The sequence below is a fragment of the Sycon ciliatum genome, chromosome 10 (assembly GCF_964019385.1).
Source record: "Sycon ciliatum chromosome 10, ocSycCili1.1, whole genome shotgun sequence".
In the NCBI taxonomy this organism is placed as follows: Eukaryota; Metazoa; Porifera; class Calcarea; order Leucosolenida; family Sycettidae; genus Sycon; species Sycon ciliatum.
In genome coordinates this window covers 10,094,960-10,116,920 of record NC_088652.1, presented here as the reverse complement: position 1 = coordinate 10,116,920, position 21,961 = coordinate 10,094,960, and the positions used below count along the sequence as shown (strand labels likewise).

Below are 21,961 nucleotides of genomic sequence, written 5' to 3'. Positions count from 1 at the left end.
GTGTCTGTACATGTAGGACGGGTACGAACTTACTTTCTTTCGGGGGAACTGTCTTTCGGGGTGATAACCTTGGCAGTGGAAATTGTATTTTTTATAGGGGGTACTAAGTCATTGGGGAGAACTAACTTACGGGGAAATACGGTAGTGGAACAGAAGACAGGTGTGTAATGGCAGTGTCGTTAACTTTAAAAAAACGCTGTGCCCGCCACGTGGGAATTTTGGCACATCGACTTTAGACTCGTCACACGTTCAACTCTTTTAATACAGAATGCGACGTGTATTGCACGCCCTCTGTGGAATTGCTGCGCCTCACCCGTAGGAGAAATGGAATCCGGGCAGTCACTGTGCGTCTCATTTTCCCTATGCAATGATGATGGCGCTCCAAGCACAATGCCCGTAGCTCGGAGATCGAAGTGGCACGCTCTGGCAGTTCTGAGGTTATGCGATTACAGTCAATTTCGCTAATAACGACTGCGGATATAACGACAATTCGCGAATAACGACAGAATTTCCATGCCCAGAGCAAAGTCCCATCCAACTGTAATACATATACTGAGACTTCGGGTGTAACGACACTTCGCGAATAACGACACTTTTCTGATGCCCCGCCGAGTGTCGTTATAGGTGAAGTTGACTGCACACCATGCACTGCCATAAGGCCGTCATCACACCACGGTCACTGACTCCCGTTTACGTCTACGTCTGCGGTGAAAAAACCAAAACGGGTTGTGTCATCAAACTGGCACAATTCTTTGCCCGTACACGCCGTCACGTTTTTGGAGGAATTTGAAACTTGAAACGCACGTACAAGGTCACTTGGAAAAACGACTGGGGGACATACGCATGTTCATCCAAAAAGTCGTATCCCCATCCCTACCACGTCTACGTTTCCCGTTTCCTCGGCTCCCGTTTTCACCCCGTATACGGATCATCATGACAACCGACCAAAAACTCCTTACGTGGACGTAGACACAGCGCTTTGTACCATGGTGTGATGGCAGTCTAAAGGAAGACAGCCGAGTGGCAAACAGGGAGAAACATGAACTTAGATACTGTAAACACCCTTATATGGAAGCCAGCTCAGTGGCAAAAGTGATATCACTCAGCAATTTTATCAAGAGCACATGAAAACCAGAGTGTGCAGCTCGCCGGGATGGGTTGTGGTCACGGCGGAATTCTGTGATTACATCATTTTAGTGATGTAGTGCGTACCAGCAGGATTCAAGCGGGTCTCTTTCTGCACAACTGGCCCTCAGTTTTACGCACTACGCCATTTCCCGCCTCAGATCTGCGCCAAATATGATGTAATCACGGAATTCCGCCGTGACAGATACCCATAGCAGAAAAGGCCCCAAGCTGCACACTCTGGTTTTCATGTACTCTCGATTTTATTGACTTCTGAGTGGCAAAAGTGATGTTTTATTGACTTCTGTGTGGCAAAAGTGATGTTTTATTGACTTCTGTGTGGCAAAAGTGATGTTTTAATTTATTTTTTATTTTTTACCACGTGGAAAAGCCTCTTGTACGGGCAAGAACAAAGTAATACAGCTAGCGTGTGTTGAAGAAGAAAATGAGCGGAAACGTACTATGCTGTGAAACACGCATGAGGCATGATCAGGGCAAATGACAGCTGAAAAGAAAAGGAACGAAAACAGACACACACACACACACACAACAACAACAAGTGCCATACGCATGAATGTTAACGGCCAACGCCAAGGCCAACACCATCGCAAATTGCCAGCCCACCGAGACGACGACGTGAACCCCGGAGACGAAGGTCGACAGCCCGGAAAACAGCAAACTGATGGTGGATCCGCACCCAGGACATGACGTTGCTGTAGGACTTGTCCCACCTGGAGGCAAGGCGCATAGCAAGTCGCCGTTGATACGCACGGTACTCTGTGTGCAGTGCACCATCAGTTGAGCAGACCAGCGGGGTGAAGGATGCTCGCAGCTCCTCTGCGGCCGCCTTGTACTTTCTCTTCTTGGAAGAGGCAGCACTGTTGGATACGGCGTTCCAAGAGAGGTTCGAGCGGACGTAGCTGGGTGCGTCGGCATCCACGATGCGGTTGTCAAAGTGATGTTTTATTGATTTCTGAGTGGTAAAAGTGATATTTTATTGACTTCTGGGTGGCAAAAGTGATGTTTTATTGACTTCTGGGTGGCAAAAGTGATGTTTCATTGACTTCTGAGTGGCAAAAGTGATGTTTTATTGACTTCTGAGTGGTAAAGTGATGTTTTATTGACTTCTGAGTGGCAAAAGTGATGTTTTATTGACTTCTGAGTGGCAAAAGTGAATTTTATGGACTTCTGAGAGGTAAAAGTGATGTTTTATTGACTTCTGAGTGGCAAAAGTGATGTTTTATTGACTTCTGAGTGGTAAAAGTGATATTTTATTGACTTCTGGGTGGCAAAAGTGATGTTTCATTGACTTCTGAGAGGCAAAGTGATGTTTTATTGACTTCTGAGAGGTAAAAGTGATTTTTTTATTGACTTCTGAGGGGCAAAAGTGATGTTTTATTGACTTCTGGGTGGCAAAAGTGATGTTTCCTTGACTTCTGAGCGCCAAAGTGATGTTTTATTGACTTCTGAGAGGTAAAAGTGATATTTTATTGACTTCTGAGAGGTATGTGTACTATGAAGAGTCATTTGCATGACACCTCTATTCTCATGGTGGTATCAGCCATCCACAGTGTGTTGTTTTGCTGCTGCCCGCTGGCTGCGAGCATGCCGCTCCTGCCTTTCAGCGGCGTGACCAGCCGTGCCAGCTGCTACACCAGGCGCTAGCGACAAGAGTACATAACCCCCCAGAGTGTGCAACTCCACTATGGGTGCTGTCCCGACAGAATTTCAAGTTGACGTCATTTTGATGATGCAATGCGCACTGTACACGGATTATCAGACGAATCCGGAACCTGTGGTTGACCGAAGCCGATCGATCCTGTACAAATTATTGCAAAGAAAAACGTGTGATGCGTTGACACCCGTACACATGTTGCAAATCACTGCTGCAAGGAGCATTGCGTCATAAATAATGACGTCAACTTGAAATTCTGTCGGGACAAGAGGGTATGTGGGAGTTGCACACTCTGGGGGGTTATGTACTCTTGCTAGCGAGTATTGCATGCATTTGTAAACTAGCGACTGTATGTGGTACAGTACTACTGCTGGCCGCCAACGAACGGGGGGGGGGGGGGGTCAGACTCCTCGCCTAGACCGTTCCTCGTGTATTACAATCTATGCATATCAAAAAGTATTCTTTCTAGACCAAAGAGTGGTATATTTGATAAAATTTAATAACGATAGAAATATTTACGATACTTCTCCAGACGTTTCGTTGTTCTGAACAACATCGTCCGTGGATTTTTCTTTATCCACTGACGATGTTGTTCAGAACAACGAAACGTCTGGAGAAGTATCGTAAATATTTCTATCGTTATTAAATTTTATCAAATATCCCACTCTTTGGTCTAGAAAGAATACTTTTTGATATTACAATGAGAGTGTGTGTGTGGATAATCAACGGCTTGTCCACCAACTCTTTAATCTACTGTAGACTGAGGCAGAAAATTTCGTCGGTCAATAATTTCGTCCAACTCCAAAGAAAAGGAGTTCGTCCGGTTGAAAATTTCGTCCATGGGTCATAAGAGTGTATAGAAACGCTGGACAAATCGATATTCGTCCTACATTTAATTTAGTCCAAAAGCTCCTTGGACGAAAAAGACGAAATTAAATTCCAGACGAATAGTTCTGCTTATACAGCATGCACAGTTCTGTGACCGTGTATACATTGGTATGCTGTGCTTGGGGAAATTCTAGCCTGGTCATTCTTTGACGCTCCGTTCTTCGGCGCCCGGTAGTACTGTGGGGTACGTTGGCAGAACAAGACGGAATTGCTTTGGCTGGGTGTTTCATATCTGAAATTATTGTTTGTCCATGTCTGTTTTTTTCCCGCTGCATGCTGAAATCCGCTCTCTTCTCCAGTGGAGACTGTTCGGCTCGGGCTTTGCGAGGAATGGCACTTCCGCTGCAATCACACGGTCTTCAATGTCACCAACACTGGCAGCTACACGCCTTGGAACTTCTCGTCGCGCGCCCAGCCGCTGTTGATCAGAGAGACGGACCCGTCGAGTTCGTCGACGTTCGTTCGCATTCCCATGTTCGGCGCGGCACACAACGGACTGCGCATCGCCTGCGGAACCTCCAACACCTTCATGCTGTTCGAGAAATGGGTTTTCAAGAGAGGTACGTCGACAGACCCAGTCTCTTGCTCTGTTCATAAGCATGGTTATTGTTCACCTAGGGTTCCCAGTAAAAAGGCAGTAGCCTGTTGGGACTCTCCCTAGTACAAATATGGTTGAGTCCAAAAGGTCCTAAAAACCTGTTTTTGTGAAGTTTGAATCAGTTCCCGCTGTGAGTATGCAGTTGCCAGGGTATGGTGCATGTTCTGAGGTTCAATTCAGTTCAAAAACTGCCATGTTTCCAAGCTACTCTTTCACTGACGCAGATTTTTGGTATTATGAAGACATAGCTTGTGGAAACAGTGTATTTCTTTTGCACAAAAGTCTGACGCTATTTGCTAACGATTATAATCGATTAATCGATCTTTGAGCCAAAGAGTAATTGATAGGTGAAAATCCACGATCGTTTCAGCCCTCAAAATAATCAAAAACTACTGCTACTACTGCTGCTGCTGCTGCTGCTGCTGCTGCTGCTGCTGCTGCTGCTGCTGCTGCTGCTGCTGCTGCTGCTGCTGCTGCTGCTGCTGCTGCTGCTGCTGCTGCTACTACTACTACTACTACTACTACTACTACTACTACTACTACTACTACTACTACTACAAGATAGATGTTGGGATCACAGGAGTGTCACTCACACCTACTGTAAGACCGGAAAGTCTAGCGAGTCAACGTTTTAAAACAACTTCTTTTTTTTCGTTGTTTGAAGAAAAGTTATCGCGAGATGTCTGTGTAAAGATGTGCATACAGATGGGCGGCCAGGTAGCCATCGTTAATCTCTCTGCACGTAATCATGAGAAAATTACAAAAACGTTTAACTTTTTAAACAATCGACGAGGAGACAATAGTCGTAAAATGGCAATAAATAAGATAAATTGTGCACTCATAACAACAGCAAAAATGAAGAAAGTCAAGTTCCATAACGTTTTCTTGTGACTGTCATCAGTGGAACGCCGTCACATAAAAATGTAAACGTTGTATCACCTCACACTCTTCAAGTAATACACACGCACCATTACATTCATTCACACAGTATCACATTCATCTGCCACTACCTTTCTCACATACACTATATTCACACATTGCAAAGGTGCAAACTTCGCTTTTTGTACTTGTTAGCTGCTGTATTTCTACCTGAAACCATATTAGCTACATGTATATAAGTGTGTGTTTTAGTTATTACATTTTTATGTGACGGCGTTCCACTGATGACAGTCACAAGAAAACGTTATGGAACTTGACTTTCTTCATTTTGCTGTTGTTATGAGTGCACAATTTATCTTATTTATTGCCGTTAAACTTTTTGGTCGTTATTAAACTTTCCGGTTTTACAGCAATTATACAATGTGACAATGTGTGTACATGTATGTGCTTGCATCATTGCATGTCCCTGTGTGCATGATGTGTGCATGATGTGTGCATGATGTGTGCATGATGTGTGCATGATGTGTGCATGATGTGTGCATGATGTGTGCATGATGTGTGCATGATGTGTGCATGTGTGTGTGTGTTCTTTGTATATACGTGTGCGTGTGTGTGTGTGTGTGTGTGTGTGTGTGTGTGTGTGTGTGTGTGTGTGTGTGTGTGTGTGTGTGTGTGTGTGTGTGTGTGTGTGTGCATGATGCGTGTGTGTTCTTTGTATATGTGTGTGTCCATGATGTGTGTGTGTTTGTATGATGTGTGTGTGTGCATAATGTGTGTGTGTGTGTTCTTTGTATATACGGGTGTGTGTGCATGTGTGTGTGCATAATGTGTGTGTTCTTTGTATATATATATATGTGTGTGTGTGTGTTACTCACCCACTCAACGTGCAGAGAAATCCGAGAACGCGTGCAGGACGTGCGGCAGTTGCCCGGACAACGCCCTCTGCTCGGCGACTCGGCGGGGCATGCACTGCCAGTGTCAGCCAGGCTACATTCTAGACGGATCGGCGTGCGTCCACTACGACGCGTGCGTCCAGGCTCGGCTAGAAACCTTGTGCCCGGCGAAGGACACCGTCTGCGTCCGCAACCTGTCCAGCTACAGCTGCGATTGTCAGGCCGGCTACGAACGTTACTCCAGTGGCGCTTGCAAGGCGATAAACGAATGCGGAGGGTCCAAGTCTCACTGCGGTGCTCATGGTGTGTGTAGCGACTTGCCTGGATCGTTCTCCTGCTCCTGTTCGCCGGGGTACGACGGCTGTGGCGCGTCTTGTCAAGATGTCGACGAGTGTGCGCGTGGTACTCACAAGTGTGGCGCCACGATGAGGTGTGTTAACACTCAGGCTAGTTACACATGTACGTGCGGGCATGGCTACACCGGACAAGGTGAGTGTCTTTTTTAAGCTTTTTTCTATTAAAATGGAGAAAAAAAGGCCTTTCAGATTGTGCGCCTTGATCCCGAGACCATTGGTCGGGGGAGCGCACTTCACTTCACCGGCACAGCTCAATAGCACCTACACGCCCTTTGTAGTCCCCTATGTTCTCTTGATGTTGTTGTTGTTTTTGTTCGTTGTTGTTGTTGTTCTCTCCCATTCTATGTGGGCATGTGCACTTTCATAAAAAAATAATAGTAATAAATCTCTTCTCTCCCTCTTGCATCTCTGCATGTTATCCTGAATAGCATAAGCAAGTGTGGCAATCCCGCCACGCGAATGCACTTAATAATATTAAATAGAATAATCACAAAGGCACACAATGAAAACCTTGGCAAATTTATTCCGTTGTGACTCCGAGTTTCATGGCTGAACCAATCATCAGACAACGATAATGGAATAGGAGGCAGCGCTGGTATATCTAAGTGGAGAGAGGTGTGATAATACGATAGCGAGAGGAGTAATCGCGTGAATGTATACAGGGACGGGCTATTTCAGAGGCAGATGCAGTAGGCGCAGGTCTAGCACTAACAAGTACGCGCTTGATGTCGCTCATACACCACACACACACACATACTAACATGCACACACATAGTAACACCCACACACACATACACACATACACGCACACACTAACACACACATACACCCACCCACAACACCCTAACTTGCACACGGGCGCACGCACACACAGGACACCCACCCACCCACAACACCCTAACTCGCACACGCACAAACACACGCACACACGCATATACACACACCTATAGACACATGTCCACACGTATAAGCGCACACAAACTCCTGCAATCACGCGTCTAAAAACCCGCAGCGGTCATAGTGGTGGCCAGCAGAAACTTGCGCTGGTGAGGGCATTTAGATACCAGCTCACTTCTCTTGTTTAGGGAGGTAGCTTTTGAAGCTTTCAGGATGTGGAACTTTTCGGTTAAGCATAGGCCACACTTCTTGCTGATGTTACTGTACGAAGGTGCTCTATCCTTGATCTCCCATCTGATGTCGAATCCGCGGTTCTCGTTTTTCAGATCCCAGATGTGCTTGGACAACTTAGTCGATGCGGCGTACTTTTCATGGCGGAAGTCCGAAGTGTGTTTGTTGTAGCGCTGCTTGAATGTGGTAGCAGTCATGCCGACGTAGGTCTTGACTTCGTTGGATGCTACATGCGCCTCGTACACGACGTCGGAAGACTGGCAGTCACCGTTGAGGGGGCACGACGCCTTGACCCGACAATTGCATGGCACAACTGGCGGTCGCGAGTGAAGTTTTGCAGCATTGTGCCCTTTGATAATCGACGCTACGTTCTTCATACAGCTGTAGCTTACTTTTGTTGTGTTCTTGTTAAACACCTTGTGTAGCGCCAACCCTTCAGGGAAGTGTTTCTTGACGAGGTATAGAAACTTTGCGCCAACGTTGGTTTTGACCGTGGTACTGTACGGCGGGTTAAACCAGATGACGTCGCGGCTGCGCCCTTTCTTCGCTTTTTTCTTCTTGTTGCTCGGTTCATCCTTGTATGTCATGGTTTTCGGGTGGCCACTTGAGGCCAGTGCGTCCTCATATAACGTTTTAGCATCGTTGAACACTTCCTCATTGCATGAGATACGTTGAAGCCTCTTGTTGATGCCAATGGGTATTTGTCTCAGCACCTGCGGTGGGTGACAGGACCGCACATCGACGTACAGGGGTGTACTATTCGGTTTCCTGTATGGTTGGAATGTTCCGGTGGCGAGATTCAGGGTCACATCCAAGTAGTCGACGATCTTCTTGTTGGTTTCGATTGTTATTTTTAAGCCGCGTGCTTGGAATATCTGTATGATCTGTTTGCGCGTGCGGTCGGCATCATGACCCGTGGCGTCCTTCATTATCGCTAGTCCGTCGTCACGGTAAAGACCCACGCACTGGTCGCCCAGGAGTGGACGGAGTTTGCTGAGGATTAAAGCCCCAACAAGCTCGCAGGCTTCTGCGCCGTCGTACGACCCCATTGTTACGTCGAATGACCCGTCCTTCTCCTTCTTCATCCATGCTTTGCCGCCGTCGAACAACAATGACTTCCGTGCGTGCAGTATCGTCTCAATGTCCTTCTTGGACATTGGAACGTGCGTCCCGGCGTACGACAGGGCATCCAGCAGAAGGTCTTTCGTTATGCTGGGGTAAAACTCGACGATGTCGAACACGACGAAGGTGTACCGCGGCTTGTCTTCAATGCCCTTGAACCACTCGATGACCGCTTGCGTGTTCTGCCACAGATTCTCACATACGCTGCTCCGCATGGGGCCGATAACACCATCCAGTATGGATTTGCTTACGACGCCTATTTCGGACTTGACGAAGCAGTACAAACTCGCCCCAGACACCGACTACACGGCGATTAATGTCGAAGCCCGCGATATAGCTGCCGATCTGCACCTGGATGACCGAATGGAATGTCTGGCCAAGGCACAAGCGTTCGTCACATTAAAGGATCATAAAGCCGACTTCCATGACAAGCTGCAATGCAGACTGATTAACCCCGCCAAGTCCGAAATAGGCGTCGTAAGCAAATCCATACTGGATGGTGTTATCGGCCCCATGCGGAGCAGCGTATGTGAGAATCTGTGGCAGAACACGCAAGCGGTCATCGAGTGGTTCAAGGGCATTGAAGACAAGCCGCGGTACACCTTCGTCGTGTTCGACATCGTCGAGTTTTACCCCAGCATAACGAAAGACCTTCTGCTGGATGCCCTGTCGTACGCCGGGACGCATGTTCCAATGTCCAAGAAGGACATTGAGACGATACTGCACGCACGGAAGTCATTGTTGTTCGACGGCGGCAAAGCATGGATGAAGAAGGAGAAGGACGGGTCATTCGACGTAACAATGGGGTCGTACGACGGCGCAGAAGCCTGCGAGCTTGTTGGGGCTTTAATCCTCAGCAAACTCCGTCCACTCCTGGGCGACCAGTGCGTGGGTCTTTACCGTGACGACGGACTAGCGATAATGAAGGACGCCACGGGTCATGATGCCGACCGCACGCGCAAACAGATCATACAGATATTCCAAGCACACGGCTTAAAAATAACAATCGAAACCAACAAGAAGATCGTCGACTACTTGGATGTGACCCTGAATCTCGCCACCGGAACATTCCAACCATACAGGAAACCGAATAGTACACCCCTGTACGTCGATGTGCGGTCCTGTCACCCACCGCAGGTGCTGAGACAAATACCCATTGGCATCAACAAGAGGCTTCAACGTATCTCATGCAATGAGGAAGTGTTCAACGATGCTAAAACGTTATACGAGGACGCACTGGCCTCAAGTGGCCACCCGAAAACCATGACATACAAGGATGAACCGAGCAACAAGAAGAAAAAAGCGAAGAAAGGGCGCAGCCGCGACGTCATCTGGTTTAACCCGCCGTACAGTACCACGGTCAAAACCAACGTTGGCGCAAAGTTTCTATACCTCGTCAAGAAACACTTCCCTGAAGGGTCGGCGCTACACAAGGTGTTTAACAAGAACACAACAAAAGTAAGCTACAGCTGTATGAAGAACGTAGCGTCGATTATCAAAGGGCACAATGCTGCAAAACTTCACTCGCGACCGCCAGTTGTGCCATGCAATTGTCGGGTCAAGGCGTCGTGCCCCCTCAACGGTGACTGCCAGTCTTCCGACGTCGTGTACGAGGCGCATGTAGCATCCAACGAAGTCAAGACCTACGTCGGCATGACTGCTACCACATTCAAGCAGCGCTACAACAAACACACTTCGGACCTCCGCCATGAAAAGTATGCCGCATCGACTAAGTTGTCCAAGCACATCTGGGATCTGAAAAACGAGAACCGCGGATTCGACATCAGATGGGAGATCAAGGATAGAGCACCTTCGTACAGTAACATCAGCAAGAAGTGTGGCCTATGCTTAACCGAAAAGTTCCACATCCTGAAAGCTTCAAAAGCTACCTCCCTAAACAAGAGAAGTGAGCTGGTATCTAAATGCCCTCACCAGCGCAAGTTTCTGCTGGCCACCACTATGACCGCTGCGGGTTTTTAGACGCGTGATTGCAGGAGTTTGTGTGCGCTTATACGTGTGGACATGTGTCTATAGGTGTGTGTATATGCGTGTGTGCGTGTGTTTGTGCGTGTGCGAGTTAGGGTGTTGTGGGTGGGTGGGTGTCCTGTGTGTGCGTGCGCCCGTGTGCAAGTTAGGGTGTTGTGGGTGGGTGTATGTGTGTGTTAGTGTGTGCGTGTATGTGTGTATGTGTGTGTGGGTGTTACTATGTGTGTGCGTGTTAGTATGTGTGTGTGTGTGTGGTGTATGAGCGACATCAAGCGCGTACTTGTTAGTGCTAGACCTGCGCCTACTGCATCTGCCTCTGAAATAGCCCGTCCCTGTATACATTCACGCGATTACTCCTCTCGCTATCGTATTATCACACCTCTCTCCACTTAGATATACCAGCGCTGCCTCCTATTCCATTATCGTTGTCTGATGATTGGTTCAGCCATGAAACTCGGAGTCACAACAGAATAAATTTGCCAAGGTTTTCATTGTGTGCCTTTGTGTACGCCGCTCTGCCTGAATCAGGCATTGAGCACTCTTGCAGAACCAAAGCATATTGCCTCTGTAAATAGAATAATCAATACTACCCACGTCTTTGCAGTGCTCCTGTATCCTCGGTGGTGATCAGTGATTACAAAATAGACCCAATTGCGCACTGCCAAATATGGAATGCATGAGAAATGCTTGTGAGTGCATGCACGCTGGGACCAGGAATGCACTGTTCAACACCCCAGACGACCACGCTCAGGTGGCTGTGTGGGGGTGTTTATGGTAAAAAATTACGTCATTGCGCAATGAGTCCATTACTGCTGCGGTCCACAGCTAATTGGGAACTCGTGGCCTGGCACGAGGGAAACATGAAAGGCAGCGAATGGGATTTTCGGTCTTTGACCACTTTGTGGTGGGTCTGAACTAGTCACTTGCCACCGCTTTAGGAGCTGCATCTGCGCCTTGATCCAAGAGGGTGGTGGCGTTCCTACGGATGGGCGAAAACTCGGCCTCCAGGCGAGTCTCGCGCGGACCGTGAAATTTGTTTATGCATGCGAATGCATGTGCGGATGGCTGATAGTAATGCTTTCCAGGGTGGTTGTGTAAGTAGAACCCGGGTTAGGGATCCACCTAACTCTGCGCGGACATAGCTGGACTCAGTTGTGCAGGGATGGGCAAAAAGGTGTGCAAAACGACTTCTTGTGAGTAGATGGACTCCGGAAAAATAGTTTGGTGCGAAAAAAAGTTACGGCTTCCTCGGAAACCGACGGGTGACCCCCCCCTTGGGCCGGAAATTAAATCCCGGTATAAGGATCACCCGCACAATGTACATGCCAAGTGACCCCCCCCCCCCCCCGGGCTCCGATCCCTAATCCGGTGTGACCCTTAACCCGGGTTCTACTCTAGAGGGAGTTTGTACACAGATAGAGTATTCACTGTGCAGTCAGACCTCACTTATCTGTCCCTGTGGGAATTTGCGGAAGAGTTCTCGAAAACTTGCGCAACAAAATTGCGGCAGAAAACAGAAACAAATGCGGCGAAAAGTGCCGAACTTGCCAGGAATTCGCGAAATTCTTTGCAGAAAATTGCGAATTTGGACAAAATCACGAAATTTGTTGCGAACCTACAAGTCGTACTGTGCAAATAGCCTACATGATCATGGATTTATGGAAAGCACTGCGTAAAAAGTGCAGAAGATGTAGAAAAATTGCAGACAACAACAAAAAACGCGGGAAATCATGGATATTGCAGAAAATCGCGGGTCTGGACCAGAATCGCGAAATTTTTTGCATCCGTAGAATCGCGATTTCCTGGAGGGACAATCTTATATGGATCCCTCGCCATCCGGAAGAAAACCGCTGGTTACCGATTTACAGCATATGCCATGCATACATACAGTATGTGTGCTCAATTATCCGGTTCCCTCGCCTACCTGGATATTTTTGTGGCAAACGGATGTGTGCAGTTATGCGAGGTCTGACTGTACTGTAAAAGCCATTATCCTAACGAGCCGTGGAAATAACGATTTCCTGAAATTGACGAGTTTACGTGTACCAAAGGTAATGATTCTCACTCATTCTCAACGCTCACTAGCAACAGTGCAAGTATTGATTTCTGTAAGATGTTTTCTATTCTAACGACAGGTTTCTCCTCGCTACCTCATTGGATTTAGCACTTCGTTGCATATACAGTCAGACCTCGTTTAACCGCACACATCCGTTTTCCACAACAAATATCCGGATAGGCGAGGGAACCGGATAACCGAACAGCGGATATGTTGGATGCATTACACATGCTATAAACCTGCAACCAGCTACAGTCAGGCCTCGCTTATCCGGTCCTCTTTTATCCGGATCCCTCGCCATCCGGAAGAAAATTGTTGGTTACCGATTTACAGCATTTGCCATGCATACACACAGTGTGTGTGTTCGATTATCCGGTTCCCTCGCCTATTCGGATATTTTTGTGGAAAACGGATGTGTGCGGTTAAGCGAGGTCTGACTGTGTTTTCTTCCGGATTGCAAGGGATCCGGATAAAAGAGGACCGGATAAAAGAGGACCGGATAAGCGAGTACTATCTATACGGTGTAAGGCTTTTTAACAGTAGGTTGCGTCATGACAGCAAGTGGCTCGCGGGCACGAATCTGTAGTTTGCTGTAACACGTTATGCTAGTGGATGCAGCGAATGGGACTCTTTGTCGTTGACCATTTTGGTGGTGGGTCTGATCTCCTTGCCTCCCCACCGCTTTAGGAGCTGCATCTACGCCTTGATCCTTGAAGGGTGATGGCGTTCCTACGGATGCGAAAAACCGCGAACCGTGATTTTTACATTTTTCTCTGCTTGAATGTGCTTTCTCTGCTCCTCACCATCAATCTCTCCCTCTCTTTCTTTCTGCTTTCTTTTCTCTATCTCTCACTCTGTGTGTGTGTGTGTGTGTGTGTGTGTGTGTGTGTGTGTGTGTGTGTGTGTGTGTGTGTGTGTGTGTGTGTGTGTGTGTGTGTGTGTGTGTGTGTGTGTGTGTGTGTGTGTGTGTGTGTGTGTGTGTGTGTGTGTGTGTGTGTGTGTGTGTGTGTGTGTGTGTGTGTGTGTGTGTGTGTGTGTGTGTGTGTGTGTGTGTGTGTGTGTGTGTGTGTGTGTGTGTGTGTGTGTGTGTGTGTGTGTGTGTGTGTGTGTGTGTGTGTGTGTGTGTGTGTGTGTGTGTGTGTGTGTGTGTGTGTGTGTGTGTGTGTGTGTGTGTGTGTGTGTGTGTGTGTGTGTGTGTGTGTGTGTGTGTGTGTGTGTGTGTGTGTGTGTGTGTGTGTGTGTGTGTGTGTGATGGTCTTCACTTGGATTTGGACCCGTTTCAAGACCTTGGTCTCCCTCTTCTTTGAGCCAAACGTAGCGATCGACAGGGCATCTTCCCCGATGACGTCGGCATTCAAGGTGCTCTGGGTCGCCTCGCTGATAAAGGACCGTGTAGAGCCGGTGTCGAAAAATACCCGCACCCGGCAAGACCGCTTGCTGTCGTTATCTGTGAGATCAGCTAAAGCCATCTGCATAAGCACAGCCGATTGGTCTCTGTCGCTCACTGTGTGAATTTCCATTGGCTCAGGTTTTCTAATTTCGCAATCAGCAAGTGTTGCTGTTTCGGACCGTGCGTTTGCAGATCTTGATTGAAATGCTTTCGCATCTCCATTCAGTGCGTTTGTGCTTTTGCCTCCGAATTTCTCCGGGCACAAGGATCTGTGATGGGTGTCGCGTCGACAGTGATAGCATGGTCGGGGATTGTGGCAGTTTCGTGCGGTGTGTCCTGGCCGAAGGCAGACGAAGCACCGGTTTTCTGTCTTTGCCTTCCTCTGCTCTAGTGTCACACACTTCGTACATTCGTCTGTAAAGTGGGTATCTTTGCAGTAAAAGCATCGGGGTGGTGACCGCTGTGCTGTGTGTGATAGTAGAGCTTCTGCCGATGAACGTGTGTAGCTAGGCGAACTGCCAATACCGTGTGGGCTGTCTGTGGCTAGCCTACTGTCGGCGTGTGCAGTGGATGTTTCCTTTGCTTCGACATATCGCAACAGAGCTTTGCATAGAGCGTGGACATTCCAGGTACTGTTTCCGCGTGTGATTTCCAAGTTGAAAATAACAGTTTCTGGCAGCTTTGCCATGACAATGGACAAGAAGATTTTTTGGTTCATGTCTTCTCCAACAGCCTCCAGTGATCGCAAATGCCGTTCGATCTGTGTGTGGAGTTGTCTTAGTGCGGTGGTGTTGTTTTCTGCCGGTGGAATTGCCATTAGTGATTTGTAATGAGCATTGACAACGCGTTCCTGCTTCCCAAACCGCTCCTTCAACATTTGAACAGCACCATCATAATTTGAATCATCTAGCGGCATGCCCTCTAAAACATCCCTTGCACCGCCTGTAAGACAACCTTTCAAGTAGCTCATCTTTTCTGCCTTGGAGATTTGTGATTTGTGCACCGAATGTTGAAAAACGTCCCAGAATCCATTCCACTGGAGAATATCGCCATTGAATTTTGGCAACTCGAGTTTCGGTAACCTAACCCCAGTGGAGTTGCTGGGAGTCTGGCTGGTCTGACCCTGAGACATGTTTGCTTTATTTAGATCAACCAGTTCCGTGAGTATGTTCTCCAAATTCCGTGTGTGGGTTCCAAGTGTGTTATTACTAGATTCTGTGCTTTGTTTTCCATGCACTTGATCAAATTGTATAATTCGGCTTTTGAGTGTAACTGATTTTTTTTTCCATTTTCTGATATCCTCTTCCATGTCACCAAGTTCTGCCAACTCCCTTTGCTTCATATCTTTGTCGTCCTGCTTCTTCGGATTGAACGAAAGCAGGGTTTCCGTGTACTTGTCTAGTGCCTCATTAGATTCCTCTAAATGTTGGTCAAATTCCATAATTACCTGCCTCGTTGAGGTAATCGTGGTCTCCGAAATTGCATCGCCGATGGCCTTGTCTAAGTCCACTTCCAGTTCTGCCAGGGTTTTGAAACGGCTCGTCGTGCGCCGTTTCCTGGTTTGTAGCCCAGCCGATGGATCCGCCATATTTGCTCGTAGGATCGGGTTTTGGCACCAAAATGTGGTGAACACTTTCGCCTCTGCGCCCTGGGTTCACTCTTGCATCTAAAGGGCTACATGCTTCTACACGAACTCACACTCATCACAGCGACCTTGCCATAAATAGTAAATACTTTCAAGCTTCTATCTTTGCCTCTCTCTCCAAAACTGTAAAAGTCAAAAAGCCCCGAAAAAGGATGGCACATGCGCCTCACAAGCGGAGCTGGGGAAATCAAATGACGTCGCGTAGAGCCGACGTGAAAAAGGGAAGTAGTAAAATTATAACTAAGTAATCGAGATTCAAATCACGAAGCTCGCGTACGCGACATCTCTCTCTCTCTCTCTCTCTCTCTCTCTCTCTCTGACGATTATGGTCACACACGTCTTTCTTCTCTTTCTCAGACTCTTCCTGACTTTTCTTTCATTCTCCTGGGTGGTTACCAACAGCCAGTGTATGCCGGAGTATGTGGTGTGGTGTGTGTGTGTAGAAAAAAATGGAAAAATGAAAAATGGGGATTCACTAGCCAGAAAAAGTCACTTCAAACAGCTGTGTGGTGGATACCAGGCTAAAAATAGTGGCGGTCAATTCATCAGCCTTGCAAGCTGTTGAATGGTGTAATCCCAGCACAAGTTGCTATGTCTAACATAGCTGTTCGCTATCATCGCTTACGCGATGGGCATGTCTGAGGTCTGAGGTCTGAGGTGTCTCTCTCTCTCTCTCTTTCTCTCTCTCTCTCTTTTTCTCTCCCTCCTCTCACAGGCAATTCATCAACATTGTGCACAGATATAGATGAGTGTAGTCTTGACCAGACGGTCCTCGCCAATGGAACACTTGTCGACCTTGCACCCTGTCCTAACAACGTCACCACGCAATGCAAAAACACAGACGGCTCATACATTTGCCCGTGCCTGCCCGGATTCGAGGTCAACACCACAGCTACAAGCGACGGCGGACAGTGCCAGGACGCTGATGAGTGCAAACTGGGCAACCTATGCACTAGCACTGGCCGTCTGCAGGCAGAATGCAACAACACGTTTGGCTCTTTCCTGTGCCAGTGTCCTAAGGGCTTTGCGTGGAACACGACCACGCGGCAGTGTGTTGACAAGGACGAGTGTGCGCTAGGGGAGAACGATTGCGATCCCGACCACGGGCTGTGCACAAACACGATTGGGGCGTTCACCTGCTCGTGCGCCCCCATGCTTCATACAGCGGGAGACCACAGCACGTCCAGGGAGACGGAGGGCAACGGGGTAACCTGTGGACAGTACGTCAGCTCAGGTAAGCACCCGCTGTCTTTAAGGTTGCTCAGGCCTATATCGCCAAAAGTATCGGAGGTCAAAACCACTTTCTGTCCGATTTTGTTCAAATTTTCAGGGTTGAAGCATCTTGAGCATGCTTGGTTCTCAGTTTTTTTTGTATGTGAGCCATGCCTGGGACTTTCCCTACTTGCCATCCTATGCTTCAGGGACATGGGCGGCTAAAGTTTGAAGGCCAGACTCGCTACGTAACCAAAGTTATGATTTCTAAATGTGCGTTATGTGCATACCAGGCGAATTCGACTGGTGAAAGCCCAAAGGTTTTTAAGAATATATTCTCCGTTCGCGAGCTGAGCCCGCGCCTTGGACGTTGAGGGCGGGGAGAGCACTCATGCGAATGCAGAAACTCAGTTCTGGATGAGTAGTAGCCTTAAGCAACGCCAGTAGAACCTATGAACACGCCGCCTGCCGCGTTTACCCATTGTATGTCGAAACTTGCTTTTCAGGTTTGAGCCATGTTGTTTGAATATAGTCACGGTGCCGTTCCTGATGCTGATGATGCTGCTGTTGTTGATGCTGCCTTTCTCTCGCTGTTGTGTCATGCTTGCCTGAAGGGTCGCGGAGCTCTGTAGAGTCAATTGACAATATCCTGCTTATAGTCATCATCGTCCTGGCTGTTGTTGCCGCCATACTGCTCTGCATTCTGTTCTATCTGAGATTCACCGTCCAGCGCACCGTCAAGGAAGTCATTGTCTTTGAGCGCAAGGCTTCCGATGACAAGCTGGACAGCATTGGTGAAATGGACCCCAGGTAAGAGACGGTCCGGTTTGCGTGTGTGCTTTTTAAAAGTGAGGCGAGTCATTGCAGGCCGCCGCTGTTTGTGTACTGTGAAGAGACAAACTTTCGCGGCGCGCAAATTTGGCGTTTTCATAAATTTGGCTTTTCACGATGAGAAACTTTTGCGATTCTATCTCTCCAGTCGGATCTTGTACTGTCTACAATCAATGTACGGAGAGGTTTGTGGCGTTTTATATTCGCGAATGTGTGATGGTCGCGGAAAAAGCGAAATTTACTCTTTAGCGAAAGTTTCTCACTTTACAGTATGTGGGAAGGGAAGGACAGGGAGATCGACTGGTAGGGGGGAAGAATGAGGGGAGGGAGAGACAGATGGTGGGGGAGGGGGGAGACAGGTGGTGGGGGAGGGGGTGGGGGGAGGAGACAGGTGGTGGGGAGGGGAGAGACAGGTGGTGGGGGAGGGGGAAGGAGGAGGGGAAGAATAGGGGGGGGGAGGGGTGAGCACACCAGCTATGTATCATTTCTCTCTGGTCAGTATGCTGACGGTAATGCTGTCGTCGTACCTTGCCGTTCACACCGCGTTTTGTACTCCCACACTTGTCTCTGCAGCTGCTTCCCGGACGAATTCGCGAACGACACGTGGCACAAAAGCACACTTCACAGCAAGGCGTCTACACACACGATGCTCGGACGAGTGAAGAAGGGGACTGGGGCCGACGAGCTATCGCTATCCTCGCAGCTGACGTTCGCCACGCCACAGGCGCTGTCGCCGATGAACTCCAAAGGCAGCGCAAAGGTGACGCAGAAATCGTCCGCCTCGTCTGTCCACGCGACCAGCAAGGCGGCGGCGCAGCGTGTGGATTCTGATAACCCGAACTTAATGATCTACTCCAACCCGTCCCTGCTCAGCTTCAATGGCGATCTTGAGGACCTCCTGGCGGCGGGTGCTGATGACGCCAGCCAGAACGCCAGCATCGGCGGCAATGCCGCTCCTCAGCAGCGGCCGACACCAGCCGATCCGTTTGGTCTTCCGCCGCTCAGCGCGTTTGCTGGCTACATGGCGGCCACTGGCGAGGAGGCTCGCCTCCACCCGGAAACCGTCGCCGACCGGGGCGAGGAGGAATACGTGCATGAGGAGAACGACGGAGACTCGATCATCTCGCGGAACACCTGGGCAGCCATGGCAGCGGAGGCGCAGCAGGTGCCCGACCCGTTCGCCAGCGTTCGCCAGAGGACCAACCCAGCGCCGAGGGCTGGGCAATCTAACGTCCCTGCCGGTGCTACGGGTGCACACCGAGAAAGACTACCATCCTTGTGGATGGCAAGTAGTGAGGGCTACTCGGTGCCAAACAAAACATCCCTAGTGGGCCAGCAGGGCCAGGACGTCGTAGGACTGAGCGCCGGCCAGATTGTGCTCAAGACGCTTGCCGGCGAATTAGTCGTCGCCACGGACAATGGTGGCATGTATCCTCTCAGTCGTTTCAACTGCATTCTGGATCCTCACAGCGTTGCTTTCTATCGTGTCCAAGCCTCTGCAAGCGGTGGTTTCGTTCTCATTGACTCCAGGACAGGCGCCGAGCTCAGCAGCCTGTCCTCAAGTCAGGTCCTCGATGCGTGCAAGGCGTTTGAGAAGCTCCACGCGCGCTTGGTCAGCGACAAGCGAGACGCCATTGCCGTCGCCACGAGTGACGGCAAGGGCTCGGTGAGCTACGGCGCCCCTCGTTCTCTCCTGTCCATGCCCAACGGCCATTACGCGTTTGTCAACGACACCGGGGCGTCGGTGCCGCTGTGCGTGTTCGGTGTGCGCGTGGAGCCAGACCGCGCGTCTCGCTTCGCCATTGCCTCCGCGTCCGATAGCACATACACGTTGTTTGACGTCGTGTTAGCTCGCCGCGTCGGAAGTGTCAAGTACGCCTCCGTCGTTGACGTGCTCTCCATCTACCAAGAGAAACCAGACGAGCTGATGCCGTTGTGAGGATGCAAGCACCAAGCGGCATTATAGATAGCGCGTAGCATCTGTTTAGCAAGGTCGTTTAATACTGCGTCTTACATGTACGCATGCTGTAAATGAAGTTGATTAACATTATTAATTTTGCGAATCATGCTATATGTATCTCTTCGAATATACGGAATTTACATAATTGTTATCCTTCCCGGCTTTTGTGCATGTGCCCCAGTTCTGGAAATCATGCGAGGCAACTGTGTGTGTGTGTGTGTGTGTGTGTGTGTGTGTGTGTGTGTGTGTGTGTGTGTGTGTGCGTGTGCGCGTGCGTGTGCGCGTGCGTGTGTGTGTGTGTGTGTGTGTGTGTGTGTGTGTGTGTGTGTGCGTGAGTGTGAGTGGGTGTGGGTGGGTAGCGTGTGTGCATGTGTACTGTGTGTGTGTGTGTGTGCGTGTGCGTGTGTGTGTGTGTGTGTGCGTGCGTGCGCGCGTGTGAGTCAGTCTCTTCCCGGGAGAAGAGCGACTATGTTAGCCTTTTTTGCTAAAATGTCTGCCAGTCCAGTTTATGGATTATGTACCGACTGGCTTGTAGCGTTGTGAGCCGCAAGTATTACATTCATCTCCAGCTTTGGCGAAGAATCTATCTACCCATAAGGTTATTTTCGTCTCCAGTTTTGGGGGAGAATCAACCCTTAAGGCTGGCCTAGCAGATTTGCATTTAATCAATCTCTATGTAGCTCTCTCCCTTCAGCCTATTCATTTTTTATTCACAAAGTGCTTTTATCATAACTGCTTTGAAGTAAGAATAATATTATTGAATAATGAAATCTGGTGTGCATGACAACCGCGACGTCTGTCCACGGTGTGCTGTTACTGTTGGTGGTGCTGGTGGTGCTTGTCACGGCTGCTTGTATCGCTAGTGGAAGGGCTACTGGTGCTACTGGTGCTGGAGGTGCTCGTGCTGGAGATGCTCGTGCTGGAGGTACTGGTGCTGGAGGTGCTCGTGCTGGAGGTGCTGGTGCTACTGGTGCTGGAGGTGCTAGAGATGCTCGTGCTGGAGGTACTGGTGCTAGAGGTGCTCGTGCTACTGGTGCTGCGGGTTCGCTGGTGGTGGAGGTGCACCTGGTTTAATTAAGCGACCACGCCACGGTGCAAGCAAAAGCGGTCGTTAAAGCCAGGTGGTCTTTAGAACCAGGTCCCAGTGTCTGTATACTACAGAAGAGTCGCGCGCGCGCGCTGAAGAACGTGGAGCCCAAGAACGTCCAGCCTGAAATTCTAAGAACGCCACAGCCTAAAGCTAAGAACGGCGGTGTTGGTTTTCTGGCAGTAGTTTGTGGGATGCATAATATCATCCAGTACAGATTGTTTCTAAGAACGTGCTATAAGAACGCAGCCAGATTGCTGAAAAATAAGAACGTCCCAGGCTAACCCCTTGGGAACAACGTTCTTGGGCGCGCGACTCTACTGTAGTAGAACTGTCGGTGCACGGAGAAACGGTCGTTAAGAGCAGGTGGTCGCTAAACACAAAGGTTGCTTACAACCGGTTTTAACTTTTACTGTGTCAATTAATCAGGGAGTACTAAAAGAACACACGGTTTATAAGTAATACCAGGGAGTCGTAAAATACCGGTATTTTACGACTCCCTGGTAATACCATCATGACTCGACTGTACTCCTCGATTCCCACGGTAATAATAATGACAGTTCGCATACCACTCATTGCATGAGGTCAACGCATCTGTTGACAATTTCGAGCCAGGCAGCTCTATCAGAAGCAGATAATGAGATTGCACAGCATCCAGAAGCGAGAGATTAATTTAAAAATGCATTGTTCGTCTTTCCCACGGCATGCTGGTGTGAAATCCAGTGTAATCTAAATAATATCATGACTGTGCGTGTATTGTCATCCCTGTTCTCGACCTCCTGCATGCCGTCTTTGCATCTTACTAAATGCCTGGTGTAACCGTAGATGGCAGCTAGCTGTTGTTCTAAAAAGATTCACTTCTTCAAGGATGCTTGGCACCCTGATCATTCCATCACCTCCACCCGTTCTTCCACAGCCTCTGAGCAAATGCATGCAGAACTCCCCGGCGAGGAGTCGAAATCTGCCCCAAGGAATAGCATAATTATGCGACTCCCCGGCGTGTTTAATGTCCACCACGAAACTACCCTTCCAGTCATTGAATTCGGAAAGATGAGAACCAGGGAGTCGTAAAATACCGTATTTTACGACTCCCTGATGAGAACGTAGTGTTGCTGTTGCATGTCAAAATC

At 48.9% G+C, this 21,961-nt stretch overlaps 1 protein-coding gene across 1 annotated transcript in view; it reads left to right on the top strand.

Annotated features, from left to right (window-relative positions):
* LOC135826628 (uncharacterized) overlaps positions 1-20,515 on the top strand; it is a 52,648-nt gene extending 32,133 nt beyond the window's left edge. The window contains exons 5-9 of the mRNA XM_065339230.1: positions 3,988-4,248; positions 6,056-6,547; positions 16,457-16,975; positions 17,568-17,763; positions 18,358-20,515. Coding sequence (XP_065195302.1) covers positions 3,988-4,248; positions 6,056-6,547; positions 16,457-16,975; positions 17,568-17,763; positions 18,358-19,723 — 2,834 coding nt within the window. The 3' untranslated portion in view covers positions 19,724-20,515. The remainder of the gene's footprint in view (positions 1-3,987; positions 4,249-6,055; positions 6,548-16,456; positions 16,976-17,567; positions 17,764-18,357) is intronic.
* Positions 20,516-21,961: the final 1,446 nt, after the last annotated feature.